Source organism: Raphanus sativus, chromosome 1 (genome assembly GCF_000801105.2).
Source record: "Raphanus sativus cultivar WK10039 chromosome 1, ASM80110v3, whole genome shotgun sequence".
In the NCBI taxonomy this organism is placed as follows: domain Eukaryota; kingdom Viridiplantae; phylum Streptophyta; class Magnoliopsida; order Brassicales; family Brassicaceae; genus Raphanus; species Raphanus sativus.
The window spans coordinates 10,636,070-10,654,465 of NC_079511.1; the positions used below are offsets into that span (position 1 = coordinate 10,636,070).

The following is an 18,396-nucleotide window of genomic DNA, read 5'->3' on the forward strand; positions in this document are numbered from 1 at the left end:
TAACTTATTAAACAAAGTCAATGTAAATTCTTATCCCGAAAATTAATCAATAAATCTTATATTAAAAATTATAATTAGTTATTCAGATAACATGGTTTTGTTTGGTGTCCAAATATAATAGCATATACAAAATTCAATAAATATATATAGTAACAATTGATATTATAGGTTTTCATGCTACCTACCTTGAAATAATTTTTTATAGTATAATAAAAAAATTCTTACAAAAAGTATATATCAAAAAAATGTATATAACTTACAGCAAAAATGATAAAATATATAGTGAAAGTTGTTATAAAATAGTGAAATTAATATGAAATATAATTGAAAATAAATTAAACATTAAAAATGCATCAAAGTGGGTTTGAGGGTAAAATAAGTATTGTGAACACAAAATGTAGGATTACTTTATTTAATTAAATGTGAAATTTTTACAAAATAGTAAAATAAAAATCTCAACCATAATTTAATATAAAAATGAAACTAAATATATATATATATACTTTCATAGCCCAACATCAGACATAATGTAAAATAACCTGATAACAAAATAAGTAACAGAAATGAAATTATATAACTTATACTAAAACAAACATATATATATATATATATATATATATATATATATATATAAATGCTTTCATCATATTAGAAAATTTAGTTATCTAGCGAAACTAACTTTTTGTCTTTTACAAAAAAAACGAGTTTAAAAAATGATAAATTTAAAAGTAATTTTGTGTCTTTGTGTCTATACATTAATTAGAATAAAATAATAAAAAAATAAAAGCAAATGTTAAGGAAAAGGGAAAATCGCATTTTAAACCCTCGGAGTGTCACTTTATAGCACTTTAAACTCTGAAGTTTTTTCACTAACACTTTAAATATTGAAAGTGATATTTTTAGCATAACAAACCTCCAAACCAAATAAGTGACCGGTACTGTTCATTTTGTGATGAGGTGTCAGTTTTTTTTTAATCCCTAATAAAAAATAATAAAATACATGAAAAGTGAAAAAAATTCAAATAGTTGAAAGTTCAAAAAAATCTAAAATTTCAAAATTATAAAATTAAAATTTCAAAATATAAATTAAAATTTCATATTAAAAATATATATAAAATAATTTCTTTTAAATATGTTAATTTTACATAAAATATATATTTTTTAATTTTTTATATGTTAGGTTTTGGTGTGAGTGAAGCTTTTTAGATAAGTGACATTCATTTTAGTTTCTCTAAAGTTTGACAGTAATTTATTTAATTTTAAAGTTATTTACTGTTTTTAAGAACTTTACTGATAAATTAATTTCTTTTAAAACAAAATTAAATTTACTATTTTTTTATAAATAATACTAATAGATATCTTAACAACTTTGTAAAATTTACATAATAATAATAATTATTTTTTTTCTTTTATATATTTTTAAAATGTATGTCTTTTATCTAAGAAGCTCCACTCACACCAAAACCTTATATATAGAAAAAATATATTTTATGTAAAATTAACATATTTTTCAAAAAAAAATTGTTTTATTTTTAATTTTGAAATTTAATTTTTCGATTTTTTGAAATTTTGGATTTTTTTGGATTTTTTTAATTTTCAAATTTTTTGTGATTTTCTTTATTTTTTCGATTTTTTTTATTTTATTATTATTAAAAAACTGACACCTCATCACCCTCAAATGAACAGTACCGGTCACCTAGTTATCTTGAAGAACAAGTAACTTCGTTGGAGGTTTGTTCTGCTAAAAGTGACACTTTCAAGGTTTAAAATGTTAGTGAAAAAACTTCAGTGTTTAAAGTGGTAGAATGTGACATTCTGAGGGTTTAAAATGCGATTTTTTTTTTTGAATTATACAGAGGTATCCTGGCCCCACAGAAGTGGTCCAGACTAGTCATATGTTGCCACATGTCGGTCCTCTGTCCCTGGCAATGCCGAAATGTTAATTCCCCAGTGGCCAGAATTCGAACCCAGGTGGCGGTACTTACAGCTGTGAGCCCTTTACCACTAGGCTAGAAGCCCCGGTTTAAAATGCAATTTTCCCTTAAGGAAAATATAATAGAGTAATTTTCTGCATGTAACGCGGACTTACTCTAATATAAATATACTTATATGTTCCACGTCAACGGTCTTATTTACTCCCAAGCTTGTCCCTGATGATCTCACAAACATGATCAGCTGTATTAACAAAGAAATCTTTTATCACGGTGGTTATCAGAAATCTCTTCGGCCTTGGTGATCCACTCCACGTGGCCACCCTTATTGTTATCTCCTTCCGGAGGAGTGATAGTGATGGTGACTTTGAGAATAGTGAACTTCATCATCCAGGCATGAGTACTCCTCATCAAACTGATCTTAGTTGTCCCATTCACGGGATCTTTATTCAGGATCTCCACCACAGCTTTCTAAGAAGATAAAAATCAGGGTTTGTATCTAATAATGATAAATCAGATTCAGATGCTTTGATGAAAGCACTAAAATATTCTTCCGCCGAAAAATTAGAGTGAGTGGAGTTGTGTGTATGATTTAGCTGATAAATGATAAAGATTGGTATCAATGAGCTTGATGTGACGTGCAAGAGTGTTAGACGATTAAGTCGATCTTTAGGGTCATTGCGAATATTCTTGCACACGATCTGCAAATTCACGAGGCTATGTATGTCTTCCATAGGAAAGACGATGGTTGCTTTGACCGTCTTGAAGTATTTTGTGTTTATCTTTTCCCAGATATGATTATTGTCACTGTTTTTTTTCTCCAGATCCGTCGACTCTATATAGAACCTCAACTCCTCTACAGAGAAGCATATATAGCAATTAAATCGATGATCAAGAAACAAGAATGAAATTTTGAAAGGGTTAATTACCAGCAAGATAGTTGATTGAGATATGATGCATTTGTGAAATATCAAATTAATTCTCACATCAGAAGTTTAGACAAAAAGTATCTACTATATAAAGAAAAGTCTAACTCTAATTAGTATAAGGATTTTTGGGAAGAAACCGAAAAGTAAATCCATGCGGGCCAACTTATAAGATACAAAGTGGACAATATCGTACTAGTCGGATAATAAATAGTTGGATATGGATTTAACAATTCCAACAATTGGTATCATAGCGGTTGACGAGAAATCTGTAAAAATCCTAAATACCTTTGAAAAATGAATTGTATATCTTATGAGTTAGAAAGAGTGTTAACTTTTTAATCTAATTAATAACTTAGCAACTAATTGGAACCATACAATATATATATATATATATATATACATATATATATATATATGTGTGTGTGTGTATAGTTGTTTTAATTTGTAAGGAAAAAATATTTTGTAGGTTGATACATATTTGAAAATATGAGAATAGTTTTAACTAATGAATTAGATTATGATCCGCTCTTTGAATTTTTTTTTTGAAAATTTTAATTTTTATATTTAGATATTTGTGTAATCATATTTGAATTTATTTTTGATATAATAATCCACATATTTGAATTTAATTTGATATAATAATCCCTTAAATAAATAAAATACATTATTAAACCAAACATTTATCAAACGGACATGATCATATTTTAGTAGAATAGATATCAAGAAATATTATAAATCAGCAAATAACCAAGTCACTCAACTTACTCATTTTAGTTACTATATGAGTATCCAATGTGGTTAACACTGTTTTTTTTAAGTTCTTATATTACTCAACTTGTAGTTAGCTTCATGAGTAAATACATTGTAAGTGATTGTTAATGGTGAATAACTATTGCAGACCATATTGATGTGTTCAATTTACTAAGCAAAATTATCACATCTAACTCTCTAATCAAAAGTAATACTTCTGTTATCTCATAGGCTCATAGCTGATATCCAAAATTAGTCAGTTATTATATATCTGAGTATCCAATGTGCTTAATTAATACAATTTCATACATAACAAACAACAAAATAGATTAAGCAGCTATTTTGTAGCTTAAAATTTTTATTTGATATATTAATCACGATGACGTTCAAAGAAGAAAACAATGAAGTAAATTTCAGTAAATGCTCATGTCACGGTTGGAATAATAGCATTCTTGATTGATTGTAACTACATTATAACTTTTTTTAAATTAATAATCGATAGATTAATATCTCTATAAATTAATATAATTTTATAGTTCTAAATTGAATTTTTGGTTTAATTAATATCTCGATAAATTGATAATCTCTATAAATTAATAAAAAATATAGTTTTGGTGTAATCCCAATATTATTAATTTATAGAGGTTTCATTTATGTTCTATCTCCCCTCGGATGTATTATAATCCAAATTAAACAATTTCAAGAAAGGTTACTTTCACTTTAGTTATATGGACCCATAACCGCCTGTTATGAGGCCTGGCCCGATATCTGCGAAGAAAACGGCATGTTGTCTCTCAGTTGATATTAAACTGCAATCACTCTGCAGTCTTAAGAAAGAAACGACAAACAAGGTTGTAAAGACGACTCGTCATTTTCTGTTTGAAGCAAAGGTTCACCCGAACCAAATGTTGAATATATAATTAGATACGTTACAGTAACCTAGGATTTGACAAGCTAATTATGAAACAAAGATTGCTTTTACGAAAATTAGAGGTCCTCTTCTTCTTCCCCTGTAAACAAATATATGTGTCTCCATCACTCAACGAACAAATGAAAACAACACTAATATTAATATAGTAAAAATAAAACAATTGAAGCGCAAAAAGGGAAGGAAAACACTCTTGAAAGCAGCTTCTCATCTCTCTCCCTATCTCGAAACAGATACGTACGTATTTATACACATATACTCTGGCAGAAGTAAATAGATTCAGACAAGAGAACCATACCAAGTGTTAAAGAAAACAGGTCAAGTCTTTCTGAAGATGCTATTATTTACTTTTGCTTCACGTACATGTAATCTTACGTATGCTTCAGCTCTACCGTCTCTTTCTTTATCCTCTCTCTATAACTTCGGTAGTTGAAATACTGCTGTTGAGTATTTCACAAATCTAACCCCTCAAAGATCAATTTAGTTGCTTGAAAGGTTTTAAAGACCAAGAGAGAGAGAGAGACTTGATAGACTCCTCTATATCTCTCTCTCTTCTTCGCATAACACCAATCTTCTCTGTTTCTTTGTAAGCAACAAACTCGGAAGGAATTCATCAGAAGCTTGGCTTTTGAATGGTCTCTTGCTGCACCTACTAGGCGTAAAGACACAACCAGAAGCTATGCATTTTCCTCTTGTTTCGGCTTGGAACAAGAGAAGGAGAAGCAAATCCTATGATACGGATCCATGTACGTTCCTTTTCTCCATCATCTTCGCCAGATGGCGTAAAAGTATGTATGTTATCTTCGACATTACTAATACTGGATAAAAGTGGGGCTTAACTGAAACTGAATCAATCTGTGTGGAACCTAAACCTTACTTCTCAGGGGTCTACAGAACAGCAGAGTGCTGGCAAATAGAAGATCAGACGTCTCAGCCAAGGAAACGAAGATACGGGTCATGTGTTTATACCCTCAAGGAAATGGAAGAGGCCACAAATTCCTTCAGTGATGAGAATCTCCTCGGTAAAGGAGGCTTTGGCCGAGTTTACAAAGGCACTCTAAAAACAGGAGAGGTATGATATGAACTATACTCGCTTCATTTTAATGTGATTTACAGGCTTTATAGTGTTACATGTTGTTAAAGATGAAACATATGTATTATCTTTGATCCTTTTGCTATCTGAAGGTTGTTGCGATCAAGAAGATGGATTTGCCTCCGTTCAAAAAGGCTGACGGAGAAAGAGAATTTCGTGTGGAGGTGGATATATTGAGTAGACTCGACCATCCAAATCTGGTATCTTTGATTGGCTACTGTGCAGATGGCAAACACCGGTTCCTTGTATATGAATATATGCAAAACGGAAACCTGCAAGATCATTTGAATGGTAAAGTCAATGAAACAACAGTCAAATCCATTAAAAGGCAAAATGGCCACTAAACTAAACGGTGTTTTTTTATCACAGGATTAAAAGAAGCAAAGATAAGCTGGCCAATAAGACTCAGAATCGCACTTGGAGCAGCGAAAGGACTCGCGTATCTACATTCGAGTTCTGGTGTTGGCATTCCAATTGTTCACAGAGATTTCAAATCCACCAACGTTTTACTGGACACCTACTATAACGCAAAGGTGCATTACACAATACACTAAGTCGATGGTTTATGCAGAAAAAAAGTTCAAAACATTCACTAAAAGTTAAGACGTCGAGTGAAACCCTTGCAGATATCAGACTTTGGACTCGCAAAGTTGATGCCAGAAGGAAAGGACACTTGTGTGACAGCAAGAGTTCTAGGAACATTCGGCTATTTCGACCCAGAATACACATCGGTAAACATTCTTACTTATGTCTTCACATGATTTCTTCCTATAAATCGCCAAAGGGCAAACTAAACCTTACATAGCTAAAACAAAAACTTGCTAATAGTGACATGAATGACCAGAAAAAAAGCTTTAATCACACTTAAATATCAGAACTCATAAGAAAGGAAGGACAGTTTTAGCATAATATTTTCCATTTGTGATGTGGCAGACAGGTAAACTTACACTACAAAGCGACATTTATGCATTTGGGGTCGTGCTGCTAGAACTACTAACCGGACGCAGAGCAGTTGACTTAACTCAGGGCCCAAACGAACAGAACCTGGTGCTACAGGTAAAAATGGCCCTCCTAGCTTCTAAGAATTAACATAAAGAATAAACTGCCGACTGTTCTCTACGTTTCAGGTCAGGAGTATACTAAATGATAGAAAGAAACTGCGCAAGGTTATAGATCCAGAGCTGTCTCGGAACTCATACAGCATGGAAGCTATAGCCATGTTTGCTGATTTGGCATCACGTTGCATCCGTATAGAGAGCAGCGAGAGGCCTTCTGTGACTGACTGTGTTAAGGAGCTGCAACTAATTATCTACACAAACTCCAAGGGCGGTTTGGGTGGGACGATACCTACATTCAGAAGGCTCTAGAGACACCAGATTCTTTCAAAGCAGTAATATGGATTACGTCATTTTTTTTTCCAACAATGAGAGGTTGCTGATAAAAAGAAAACAATCCTAATTAATAAATAATTCACAGCTGCTAAAAATTATATCAAGCGAGACATTATTTAGATGTATATACTATATACTATAAAGTCACCATGTAAATCGGGGTGTTTATTGTGTTTTATTTTCCAAGAGTGTTTTGCTTGAAGAGAAATGGAGTGTTTATATATATATATATATACATTCAGGGGTGTATCCTTTTTCTGTTTCCTCTTTTCGCCTTATGCTTAAACTTTAGACCGCACATATGTAACCAAGAAAGACAATCACTACATTGGATAAGAACATGAGTGACATACCTCTACTACGATCATATAAACAGCAAGTTGAAGCAAGAAAATGGAACATCAACAGTGGATGGAAGGGTGGTAACAACTCAAGTCCAATGTAGTTCCTGCATGATGGAGCCCCAATCACAACCAGTTCAAAGTTATTTGATTTTACAACGAACACTAAGAGCCACAATGATACAAAAAACTGTACCCGTGTTCACACAGTGGCAGAGGAGGTCAGCTCATTATCAGACTCCACCACATCTACCGCATCTGAAGAGTAGGTGGTGGACGGTGGAAGCTTCTTGCGCATCAAATGCTTACGCCGCTGCAACATCAAAAGGACCAAAACAGTATCCGTCTTAACAACCTCGTACCCTGCCTTCTTGTACATATTGAAAGGAGCCTCATCGACCATCCTGCAATGCAAGTAGACATCTTTCGAAGGACTAAGCTGAGATATCAGCTCTTCACTCGCCTTCAACAAATGCCACCCAATCCCTCTCCTAAACCCAATCATCACCCCCCCCCCCCACAAAAAAAAAAAAGTCACAAACTTTAATCATAAAACAACATTAAACAACACTAAATAAAATACCTTCTAAGATCCTCTTTAACAGTCATGTTACACACATAAGGCGATTCCTTTGGCGGAGTAGGAGAAGGAGGAGAAGCATTAGCGCCTCGTTTGTCAAGACAAACCTCCACAGTTCCCGCCATCTCAACAACCTCCTCTGAATCCGTTTTTCTCCTAAAGAATCCAACTAAAGTCACTGCGTGCGGCAACACTTCTCTCCTCTCGATCAGATACTGTTTCACCAAGAACCTCAGCACGGACTGGTACCCGGAAGGCAACATCATCGACTCTCCGAACGACTCGGCGAGGAGACTCACCGTCGAATCCATCTCGTCTTGTCTCATTACGCGAACCCACATGGATCCGGACTCAAGCTCCTCGAAATACGCAAACCCTTCGAGGGCTTTGAGCTTCTCGAGCTCCGCGTTGCTCAAGAACCTCCCCGTGCGGAAGGTTTCCTCGAGAAAGTCGTATCTCCCCGTGGATTCTTCTTCTACTTCTTCTTCTCCTGTTTCTGTAGCGGTTGAGATCGAAGGAGAGTGCGGAGAAGGAAGTGAAGCGAATCTGAGATTGGAGCGGTGGCGAGATCTATAGGAGTATAGCGAAGGGTATCTAGACGAGAGGTTGAACTTCGCGGGATGGTTTTGCTTGAGAGAATCGAAAGAGAAAGCGAGTGCGATGCTTACGGCCGCCATTGATACACGAGATGATGCTTCCTCTCTCTCTCTCACTCTCAAATGGATAAAATAACTGACAAATTTGGTAGAGACGACAGTAAAACGCGGCGTTTTGATAAAACCCGCGGAAAGCCCAGTAAAGTATATGGGCTTGAGGCCCATATATCGAAATGTTACAAATATGTATTTGTAATGGTTTTCTGTACATCGACGTTTCTCAGAACGCGCGATTGGGAAGGCGGCCGCCATGGATCCAGCAGGAGGAGGAGCAACGGTGGTGGCCAACGACATCGGAGGAGGAGAAGGCGAGAAATTCGCGGTGGGGAATATTTATTCGGTGAAAGTGATCACCGGAGATGAGTTCCGAGGGATCGTCATGGCTTACGATCCAATCCGCAACTACGTCGTTTTTGATATCCTTTTTTTTTGTTTTACTCTCAAATAATTTTTTTTGTTAAGATTATGATTTTTTGTTGAATCATCCTTGACGTGATTGGTTCGTTTCACAAGAGGGTACGAAACCTAGAGCTGGGCATTCGAAGAACACTCGGATGGTGAATGCGAGTTTCATAACTGGGCTGTCTTATTTGGGCAAAACCGAAGATCCGCTTCTTACTGACAGCTGTTGTGTTAATCTCGACTCGCTCCGAGCTAAAGAAGCACTTGCTATCAGGTTAAAATTATTGTTTTTGAATGCAAAGTCTTCTGCTTTTTTCTTTTTTTTTTTTCAAGTAGCTTACTATGAAAGTGTATTTGGGGGCAGGCAAGCGGAAGCAGAAGCTGAGAGAATGGGTGTTGGTGTTACCGCTGAGGCGCAGAGCATCTTCGACGCGTTGTCTAAGACGTAAAGATCTTTCCTTTTTTAGTTTTTCTAATTGGGGAAGGTTTGTAGAATTTTTGCTATTACTGTATAACATTTTGTTATGATTTTAAGCGTTTGTCTCTCTCTCTGTCTCGCTTCTCGTGTGAAGAAGATTACCAATTTACCATGTTTGTTCCTTTTTTACGAATTAGGTTGTGTTTGTTTTTTGCTGATAGGTTTTGATAGAGATGGGGCTAATCAGATAGATGTTTGCCTAGTTTAGTTTATATGTGTTCCTTGTTAACAAGTGGTTGTTAAGAAGGAAATTTGCTTGAGTTTCTGTTGTGTTGTATTGCCGATTGCTAGATTCTGGACATGATATTAGTGCTGTTATTTCTCTAGTTTCTTTGTTGATGGTCGCTTTGGAACAAAATTTAATCAAAGTTTTGTCTTTTTTTTTTCCTCCCATGATCTGTACTGTTTTAGTATATCATTTGCTTACTTTTTATTGCGCTATTTTCCAAATTCAGCATGGTTTTAAATTACTGTCAAGTATTGTTATTAGTTTCTCTGTGATCCAATTAAGATGCAGTGGGGATGCATGGTTTTAGACTTCATAGGAATGTTGAAATGTTTTTAGTTTCTAATGATTCGAATCGCTTGCTATCTTTTTTGTTTCTTAACAGGCTTCCTGTGCAGTGGGAAAACTCAGACATTCTGGTGATGAAAGAAGTACGTGTTCGTAGCCCCTATCTTTCCGATTGCGTCTTCGGAGGGACTGATGCCGCCAACAACCGAGTCAAGAAAGTGGTAAGCTTCACTTGCATTTTATTGTGTTATGTTGATCAAGCCTTCTTGTGTGAATGTGTGTGATATTAATGCCAATGTTTCCCTCTCATCACAGCTTGAACTGGTGAGACGAAGGTTGCAACTTGTTGGCACATGAGGCCAGTGGAAAGGAGACGGTCAGTGAAGTCGCCAAAAAGGGTATGTCGCAGCTACTAACCCAAGAAAGCGTTTAGATCTGATCGGCAAGGGAGAAGTGGGCTTTTCTCGCATGTTGTTGTCTTTACCAGATTAGAGATTTCTTGAGTTCCAGGGATTTGAAACTCAAGCAGACTAGTTTCACCTTGTTTTTTAAAAAATTATCCGTATTTATCACATTTTCGTGCATTTTGCAATCTTACTGGTTTTTGTTGATGTTGGTATTAAATCTTAATAAATTTACCCAAAGAAAAACAATTAAAATCCAAATCACATTAAGAAATCAAAACCAAAGCAGGGTACACAAGCTCATTTCTGTGAAAAAAAAATAAAAATTGTGGCTTCGACCAGTTCGAACAGGAGACCACGTAATAACCAGTTACACAAACCAGAAGTCTTATTTTCGGCAGTAAAAATACTTCACTTTCAGTTCCAGGTAACAGTAAAGGTTGGTCGGTACCTATTGAGTTAACGGAAAAAGGGAGAGTGACTAATCGAGGATTAGTTTTTATTTTTTTGTTAATTTTTGTAATAAATAATATATTAAATTTTAATTTTTTTTTCCTTTTATTAATGACAAACTTGTAATTGAGTTGTATAGTTGATGTTTTAGAAGGATAATTTTGTTTCAAATTAGATGAAATTTTGAGATTTTAAGGTTAACTTTAACTTTATTGGAAACTGTTCAACCAATTAGATTTAACTGTCTTTTTATTATTGGTTAATTGATTCTAAAGTAATATTTTTAAAATATTTTTTTTAGAAAAATCTAGTTTTTTTAATCTTTGTGCAAGAAGGCAAAACATCAAGTATTATGAAACAGAGGGAGTATTTTTTAGGGTTTTACCTAGTGGAAAAAAAAATGTAAATTATGGCTTCGCCCGGGTTCGAACCGGAGACCTTCAGTGTGTTAGACTGACGTGATAACCAACTACACCACGAAACCAGATGTCCTTATAAACGATATGCAGCATTTTGTCTTATTTTCCGGCTTTTCATCTCTGGCCACTAGGTAAATAATAAACCGGCGAATGCTAAACTCAAACCCGAACAAAATAAAATTTCGGTTTGAGAATTACCCTAAAGACCACCTGACGCAGACCAAAACCCGGCTTAAACCCACCGTTCTCTGCCTCTCATCTTCTTCCCCACTGCGGCAAAGAGAGCAATTAATCCAGAGTTCCACCTCGTTTTGCTTGGTAAGATGTCAATTTAACAACCCTGCTCTAGCCTCACGCAGTAGTCTCTGTTTGATTTTGTATGCATTCACTGTTCGAAATTGCTTCTCCGAAAGCTCTCGTGGTTCAGTCTGTTTTCTGTTAATCCCAGATTTAGATTATCACACGAAGAAGAAATTTGTGAACTTTGCTTGTTTTAAAGTGTACATGACTTATGAATTTTAACTAAAGTTGTGTCTTTTCTTCATCTCAGTGTGTGTGTGTGTGTGTGGAGGGGATAACTACTAAAACTGTAATGAACTGCCTCTCTCATCATGCCCGTTCTTACATTTCCTTGGGGCTTCTCAAGAGATCCAGCTACGTCACTTCCAAGATCCCATGGAACCAATGCTTTTTCATGCCTTCAAAGCCCTGTTTAAACCCTGCAAGTGTTGTCACTCCACTCGGACTCTCTAGACCTCATTGCTATTCCTCCAGATCTAAGGCTGGTAGATCGAAATTGTTGACCGCTGTTCCTGTTGCTGATAAAGAGAAAGACGCATTCTTTGTTGTCCGGAAGGGTGACGTTATTGGAATCTACAAAGATTTGAATGATTGCCAGGCTCAAGCTGGATCGTCGGTGAGTACATCTTTTAATTTTACTCTCTGTTTTTTTTTTTTTATGTGTGTACTTTATTTAGGATAGGATTGCTTTTTGTTAATGGTAGGTGTTTGATCCTCCGGTTAGTGTTTATAAGGGATACTCGTTGTCTAAAGACGCAGAGGAATATCTTTCTTCTGTTGGGATGAAGAACCCTCTCTACTGTTTTGGAGCTTCTGACTTGAGAGAGGATATGTTTGGCGCTCTCACGCCTTGTCTTTTCCAGGTATCATAACTTTGTACCCTTCACAGTGTTATCTAGGTAGAGTGTCTTCAGCTGTCGTGATTCGTCTTGTGTTATTAACTGTGCCTCTCTTTAAAACCCTTCTTTAGGAGCCATCTTCTTCTAAAGTGAAACAATCTGAAGAAGAGGATACCTCAGAGATGAAGTCAGAAGATATGAAACATGTAAGGACAGGGCTTTTGATTCTTATATTATAGTTTGAAGAAATAGCTGAAGAGTAATAATATTACGAGACAAAACGACCTTAAGTATTCATGTTTCTCAGGATATTCCTTCTGCTTCCACGTCATCGGTTTTTGATCAGCTAAAACCATCGGCTGTTACTTCAGATGTGAGTTGTGGTTATGTTTGTATTTTATCATTATTCAGAAGGCAGAATGTTTTTTTGGCTCAAGTTATGTTTCCCCTCTTGTGGTAGGAAACTTGCTTTATTGAGTTTGACGGTGCATCAAAGGGGAATCCAGGTCTCGCTGGCGCAGCAGCTGTACTGAAAACTAAGGATGGAAGCTTGGTATGAATTACTTTTGAATTACGGTTTTTATTACAGAATCAAGTTCTGTCTCTGAAAAAAAATATTTTGTTGTGTTAAAAAAAAAATACAGATTTGTAAAGTGCGTCAAGGGTTAGGAATTGCTACAAACAATGCAGCAGAGTATCATGGGTTAATCCTAGGGTTGAGGCATGCTATTGAGAGAGGTTACAAGATAATTAAAGTAAAAGGTGACTCCAAGCTTATCTGTATGCAGGTTCGTCAATAGAGTCATTTATTTATTTATCTCAGTAGAACGCTTGATCTCTTCCTCTCACATACTCGTATGTTTATGAGAAGGAACAGATTAAAGGTAAATGGAAGGTAAACAACGAGGTACTCTCGAAGCTGCACGAGGAAGCAAAACAACTAACCAAGGAATGTGCGTCTTTCGAAATCAGTCATGTACTAAGGGTATGTGCCCAAGTACATCTCTCTCTCTCTCTGTGTAAATAGATGATATAACGGTCTAATACTTGAGAGCAAGATCACTGCATGACGTTTTTCTAATTCAAATGTCTGGCATTGTTCTTTGTACAGAATCTGAACTCTGCTGCGGACGAACAAGCAAACTTGGCTGTCCGTCTTCCTGGTTAGACAACCTAGTCTCCCATTATTCTTTACATTTGATGATGTCAGATCAAAATGATACAGTAAAGCTAACCAAAATCTAAAATGCGTTGTATACAGAAGGACAAGTTGAAGTGGCGTGAAGACTTTATACTTATTATCCGTGAACGAAGATAGAGAGTTTGGTTTGTCCTTGAGCACCCTCATCAAAATCTGAATAGTAGCCTAAACAAAAAGTTCACTCAACATGTCTTCGTTTTCTTGCAGACAAACGAAACCACTAGAATGTGGTGAAGAGCGAGGATGTGCCATAATAGAGATTTTTTTGCAGAAAGTGAATGCAAAACAATGTAGAATCCAGCTAGAAAATAAAATTATCATATGTCGTCTGACTTTGCAAAGTTCACACTCGGTTTCTTTTTGTACCTTACAGTTGTGTTCCTATTTAATTTGGTGGGCTGAGATTGGCCCAGTAACATGTTATGGTGAACCCGTTTTAACTTACTTTGAGCCTTTCGCTGAACTTGGAGCTCAAGCAAAGCACAGTTCTTTCATTGAAAAGCCTGTAACTGTTTTTCTTTGTGAACATTTTTTTTTCTGAAGGAAATGTCAAAAGGAATTCTAGAATGTTGACGAAGGCGCTTAGGATTTTGAAACCCAGGTCCATCCTCGGAGGTTCTCTCCGCCGTCGATCGGTTTCTTTCTCTTCTCCGTCGCCGTCCGGAGCTGTTTCTCGCACGACGGCTGCTGCGGCGGAAATCGACGCCGATGATGCCGTCGCGTACTCGGACCCGACGGAATCGCCGACTGCGATGCCGATGATGATGCAAGCTCACCTTCAGCCACGTGTCGTCGTGTACGACGGAGTCTGTCCTCTTTGCCACGGAGGTACAATGTTCTCTCTCTCTCTCTATTAAGCTCACAACGAAGCCGTTTTGCGAGATCGTTTAGAGGTTTATCTGTCGATTGATTTGGTAATCAGTCTTGATTGAACAATTCTATTAGATTTGCAGCCTTAGGAATCGTATTGGTTAACTTGAAGTAGTTGAAATTGTATTAGATTTTAGTACTTGGCTAGTTTACTCAGTCGATTTGGTAGATTGTTGCAGCTGAGAGTAGTGATTGTTCTGATGTTAGGTGTGAAGTGGATCATCAAAGCGGATAAGCACAGAAAGATAAAGTTCTGTTGCCTTCAGTCTAAAACCGCTGAGCCGTATCTAACAGTGAGTGGAGTCACTAAGGAAGATGTTCAGAAGCGATTTCTCTTTGTTGAAGGTCTCGGCTCTTACCATCAGGCATCAACCGGTAACTATAATCTTCTTTTCACACAACAATGCTTTTACAAGTTTCACTGGAGAATTGAATGAAGCTTGAATGTGTTTTCTAATGGCCACTAGAATCAGTCTACCATCGCGCTTCTTGCTTGTATTTAAGATTCGCAGATATGAACTCTCTCTAGTTAAGTACCCCCCAGCTTGTTAGTTATGGTTGATGGATTTAGTCGGCTGGTTAAGTGTAAGCTTAATTGATGCTGAATGAATCTCTCTTCGAAACTGCTTATGTCAGATGGTTGCATAGTGACTGCTTATGTCCTGTGATTATATACTCTTGACTTCCTCTCATGTTAGCGTAGTGAATCTAGTGACTGCTTATGTCCTGTGATTATATATTCTTGACTTCCTCTCATGTTAGCGTAGTGAATCTAGTGACTGCTTATGATCTGTGGTGATATATTTTTGAGTTATTGTTCTGTGCAGTATGGGATTTTGTTTCTCAACATGTTTTCTCCTTCAAACCTATTGCCCAAGAATGAAGTCGTAGATTGATCTTTTTGGTTGTGCATCTTTTTTGACTCTACAGCTGCACTTCGAGTGGTATCATACTTGCCTCTGCCTTACTCAGCATTGAAGGCTTTCACCATGGTTCCCACTCCTCTAAGGGACTCGGTGTATGATTACGTTGCCAACAATCGTTATAACTGGTTTGGAAAAGCTGAGGATTGCTTGGTTCTGAAGGAGCAAGAGCTGCTGGAGCGGTTTATAGACCGAGATGAACTCATTGATCGATGCTAATGACACACCCTTCGACAGATATATTGTCCGCGTATATAAAAATAAAAGGGAATATGATTTAGAGTTAACTTTCCAAGAACAGTGATCACAAACACAAAATAGTCTTTTTGAAGCTAATCCTCGTATGATCTTTGTTGCTATTTCTTCAGATTCCAGTATTCAAATCCTTTAAACGGTTGATACTCTACTAAGATGTCCAATTGATAATTGTTGAAATGCCAGTCGAGAAAATAAAAAGAATCAACTTTGAGATTTTTCTTCTGCTTAGTTTTATATTAATTAACTATAGCCTAAGGGGATCTTAAAGAAAAACAAAACCCGAGTGTTCCCCACATAACTTGGTTGAGAGCAAATCGATACTTGGAACACAACAATATCAGATTTGCAAAACCGATGGAAGAAAACTCATAGTTCAGTGTTAGATAAAAGTTAACACTCGAAATGTTGGGTCCACCCAAAGGCAGATCCCTCCAAAAATAGGCGTATGCCACTTTGCATGGAGAGCACACGGTATTCTTTAGTAAAAGGCGAAAGAATAGTTCGCTTTGCGCTCACCACATGGCTGCGTGGTTTGTTTCTAAGGAGTGTGATGTGTATTTATACTAACATCTCCAGCATAAATCCTCTTAGCTTTCCGATGTGGGATGTATAAAAACTTCTTTATTAAAAGGCTTTGTGGGCTGCAGGTAAAACTGGGCCTATATATTATTATTGATAACATAGATGTTTCCCATTTGGTAAAGGATAATAGAATTCGTGATGGACTTGTGGATCATGGCTATTATCTTTCTTTCAGACAGGAGTGGTACTTGTTGCAGAACCTATACCCATGTTTAAGCACTTGGACAAGAATCATATCACAATTGGTTTACTTATTATTGAATCGGAATCATCTCCTTACAATGCTCTTAAAACAACAACAAACACACAAGATTTACAAACTCCGATCTCATTACCACTCAATGTTTCTTCCCTAAACTCTCCACAAACTCATTAATACTCCGATCAGAGCTTCCTCCTTCACTCATCGCCTTCACAGCTAGATCTTTCCACTTCTTAGAACTCTCTCTAATCTCCACACTACTCTCTCCTTCCATCACTCCTCTCAAACACCTCACCACCTCACCGCTCTTCACAACTCCTCCCCCAGCTTCCTCTTTCGCTCTATACCCAACTCTCCACACCTCCTCCACGAACTTCGCATCATTCATCTGATCACTCCACTGAGGCACACCCACCATCGGAACTCCCAAACTCAACCCTTCCAACGTCGAGTTCCAACCACAGTGAGTCAAAAAACAACCAATCGATCCATGAGCTAAAACCTCAAGCTGGTTACACCAAGAAACCAGCAACGATCTGTCTTTGGTAGCTTCCACAAACCCTTCCGGTAGCTTCGCTATATGAGCTTCTTTGATCACCCACAAGAAGTTAAAGCCCGATTCTCGTAAAGCCGTTGCCACCTCAGCGAGCTGCTTCTCAAAGAGAATCCCAAACGAACCGAACGAAACAAAAACCACCGACTTACTCTGCTTAGTGTCTAGCCACTCCATACACTCCTCCGAGAGCGGCTTCATCAGGCTCGAGCCGTAGCCTCTATCGTCTTCGATTCGACCGTCTAGATAAGCAGATGGGATCATAGGTCCGATCAGCGTCGCCTTCATTGCCTCTGATTCTCCAACTTCACAACCCTAAAACCAAAACACAACCCAAAACATCAACTAACATGAATATGTAGTTTACACATAATCTAAATTAAACATAAATTTAATTTATACATAATCTAAATTAAACATCAACGAACATAAAAGATAAATCATAAAATAGTTTTAGTTAAATCACTTTGTATAATAATCTGAGAAATAAATTAAATTACTTTGTATAAGTAATAATTTGATTAAAACTCTTCTTACTTGTGTCTCTAAACCTTCGAAGCCGTTGACGAACAGCCAATCAGCATCTTCGTGGTTACTGAACTGACTGAGAAGAACCCTCCCGTGCGCCGCGTGGCTCACCGAGTGACGTCCGACGAAGGAAGGAAGCTCGTCGTAGCTCAAAGCCGGCAAGCCGGGGACGAGATACGGCGCGGAGGCGGGATCGGCGGGGAAGGGGAACTCTCCGGAGGCGAATTTACGAAGCACGGAGCAGACGGTGAGGTTGTTGGTGAAGAAAGCTGCGGCGGAGACGGAGTTAGATCTCGCGACTTCGAGTCCCCACGGGAGGAAAGAGTCGTAGACTAAGGAGTCGATGGGGGAGTCGGTGGATTTGAACTTCTCGATGACTCGGGTTAAGGTCTCGGAGCCGTTGAGCTTGAAGGATTCGGAGTAGGCGTCGATGCTGACTCCCGGGACGCCTATGGGGATGGAGTCGTGTCCGTCGGAGATCGGTTCGACGGAGACGGAGGGGGTGGAGATGGAGGAGGCGGTGTAGGTGGTGGTGGCGATCGTGACTTTGACGCCTTTGGAAGCTAGGCGTTTTGCGAACTGGACCATTGGGTTTAGGTGGCCTTGGACTGGGTAAGGTAAGACCACGACGTGGCCTTTGGAGTTGGTTGTTGTTTCAGCCATTGAAGCTCAGAGGAAGCGTAGCTTGAGTTCTGCTTGTTTTCAGTTGAAGAAGACACGGAGGAACTCTGATGTGTTCGAAGAAAAAATGAGTGGTTGGGTTAATATATGTCCGAACGCATTTTGTTCACGTTTCGCGTTGGTGTCACCTACCTAATGGCTAGGCTAGTTAGATACATTTCTTTTTTCTTTTCTTTATACGGGCTTATTG

General features: G+C 37.3%; 5 protein-coding genes and 2 non-coding genes across 12 annotated transcripts; 3 read left to right on the plus strand and 4 right to left on the minus strand.

Moving 5' to 3' along the window:
* Nucleotides 1-4,665: 4,665 nt before the first annotated feature.
* Nucleotides 4,666-6,998, plus strand: LOC108812553 (probable serine/threonine-protein kinase PBL28). Of its 2 annotated transcripts, none has more exons than XM_018584842.2 (7): nucleotides 4,666-5,326; nucleotides 5,423-5,610; nucleotides 5,724-5,922; nucleotides 6,001-6,164; nucleotides 6,258-6,362; nucleotides 6,565-6,687; nucleotides 6,759-6,998. In XM_018584842.2, the coding sequence occupies exons 1-7, from the start codon at nucleotides 5,218-5,220 to the stop codon at nucleotides 6,996-6,998; spliced, it is 1,128 nt and encodes a 375-aa protein (XP_018440344.1). In that variant the 5' UTR covers nucleotides 4,666-5,217. The 2 variants fall into 2 exon arrangements, with proteins under 2 accessions (XP_018440344.1, XP_018440352.1); XM_018584850.2 differs by having other exon boundaries at nucleotides 4,667-5,284.
* Nucleotides 5,614-8,675, minus strand: LOC108812576 (GCN5-related N-acetyltransferase 5, chloroplastic). 4 transcript variants are annotated; one of them, XM_057010452.1, is made up of 5 exons: nucleotides 7,947-8,673; nucleotides 7,560-7,854; nucleotides 7,376-7,470; nucleotides 6,983-7,065; nucleotides 5,614-5,903 (listed from the first exon to the last, which is right to left on the minus strand). In XM_057010452.1, the coding sequence occupies exons 1-2, from the start codon at nucleotides 8,618-8,620 to the stop codon at nucleotides 7,566-7,568; spliced, it is 963 nt and encodes a 320-aa protein (XP_056866432.1). In that variant the 5' UTR covers nucleotides 8,621-8,673; the 3' UTR covers nucleotides 5,614-5,903; nucleotides 6,983-7,065; nucleotides 7,376-7,470; nucleotides 7,560-7,565. The 4 variants fall into 4 exon arrangements, with proteins under 4 accessions (XP_056866432.1, XP_056866429.1, XP_056866425.1 ...); XM_057010449.1 differs by having other exon boundaries at nucleotides 6,979-7,065; XM_057010445.1 differs by having other exon boundaries at nucleotides 6,579-7,065.
* Nucleotides 8,676-8,797: 122 nt separating this feature from the next.
* Nucleotides 8,798-10,604, plus strand: LOC108837022 (uncharacterized). The gene is made up of 5 exons (XM_018610125.2): nucleotides 8,798-9,015; nucleotides 9,110-9,275; nucleotides 9,366-9,446; nucleotides 10,091-10,214; nucleotides 10,309-10,604. The coding sequence occupies exons 1-5, from the start codon at nucleotides 8,850-8,852 to the stop codon at nucleotides 10,348-10,350; spliced, it is 579 nt and encodes a 192-aa protein (XP_018465627.2). The 5' UTR covers nucleotides 8,798-8,849; the 3' UTR covers nucleotides 10,351-10,604.
* Nucleotides 10,605-11,260: 656 nt separating this feature from the next.
* On the minus strand, nucleotides 11,261-11,334 carry TRNAV-AAC (transfer RNA valine (anticodon AAC)). The gene has a single exon. It is a non-coding gene; the product is annotated as a tRNA-Val (tRNA).
* Nucleotides 11,335-11,396: 62 nt separating this feature from the next.
* On the plus strand, nucleotides 11,397-15,806 carry LOC108821153 (uncharacterized). Of its 2 annotated transcripts, XM_057010461.1 has the most exons (12): nucleotides 11,397-11,587; nucleotides 11,820-12,185; nucleotides 12,274-12,432; nucleotides 12,540-12,614; nucleotides 12,716-12,781; nucleotides 12,869-12,961; nucleotides 13,053-13,196; nucleotides 13,286-13,393; nucleotides 13,520-13,571; nucleotides 14,153-14,437; nucleotides 14,687-14,854; nucleotides 15,410-15,806. In XM_057010461.1, the coding sequence occupies exons 1-12, from the start codon at nucleotides 11,420-11,422 to the stop codon at nucleotides 15,619-15,621; spliced, it is 1,896 nt and encodes a 631-aa protein (XP_056866441.1). In that variant the 5' UTR covers nucleotides 11,397-11,419; the 3' UTR covers nucleotides 15,622-15,806. The 2 variants fall into 2 exon arrangements, with proteins under 2 accessions (XP_056866441.1, XP_056866439.1); XM_057010459.1 differs by lacking the exons at nucleotides 14,153-14,437; nucleotides 14,687-14,854; nucleotides 15,410-15,806 and adding exons at nucleotides 13,670-13,734; nucleotides 13,817-14,051.
* Nucleotides 15,807-16,069: 263 nt separating this feature from the next.
* On the minus strand, nucleotides 16,070-16,185 carry LOC130497962 (U5 spliceosomal RNA). The gene has a single exon (XR_008936999.1). It is a non-coding gene; the product is annotated as a U5 spliceosomal RNA (small nuclear RNA).
* Nucleotides 16,186-16,476: 291 nt separating this feature from the next.
* On the minus strand, nucleotides 16,477-18,275 carry LOC108814109 (UDP-glycosyltransferase 74B1). Its single transcript, XM_018586607.2, has 2 exons — nucleotides 17,535-18,275; nucleotides 16,477-17,312 (listed from the first exon to the last, which is right to left on the minus strand). Exons 1-2 carry the CDS (start codon nucleotides 18,186-18,188, stop codon nucleotides 16,581-16,583), a joined length of 1,386 nt encoding a protein of 461 aa, XP_018442109.2. The 5' UTR covers nucleotides 18,189-18,275; the 3' UTR covers nucleotides 16,477-16,580.
* Between the last annotated feature and the right edge of the window lie 121 nt (nucleotides 18,276-18,396).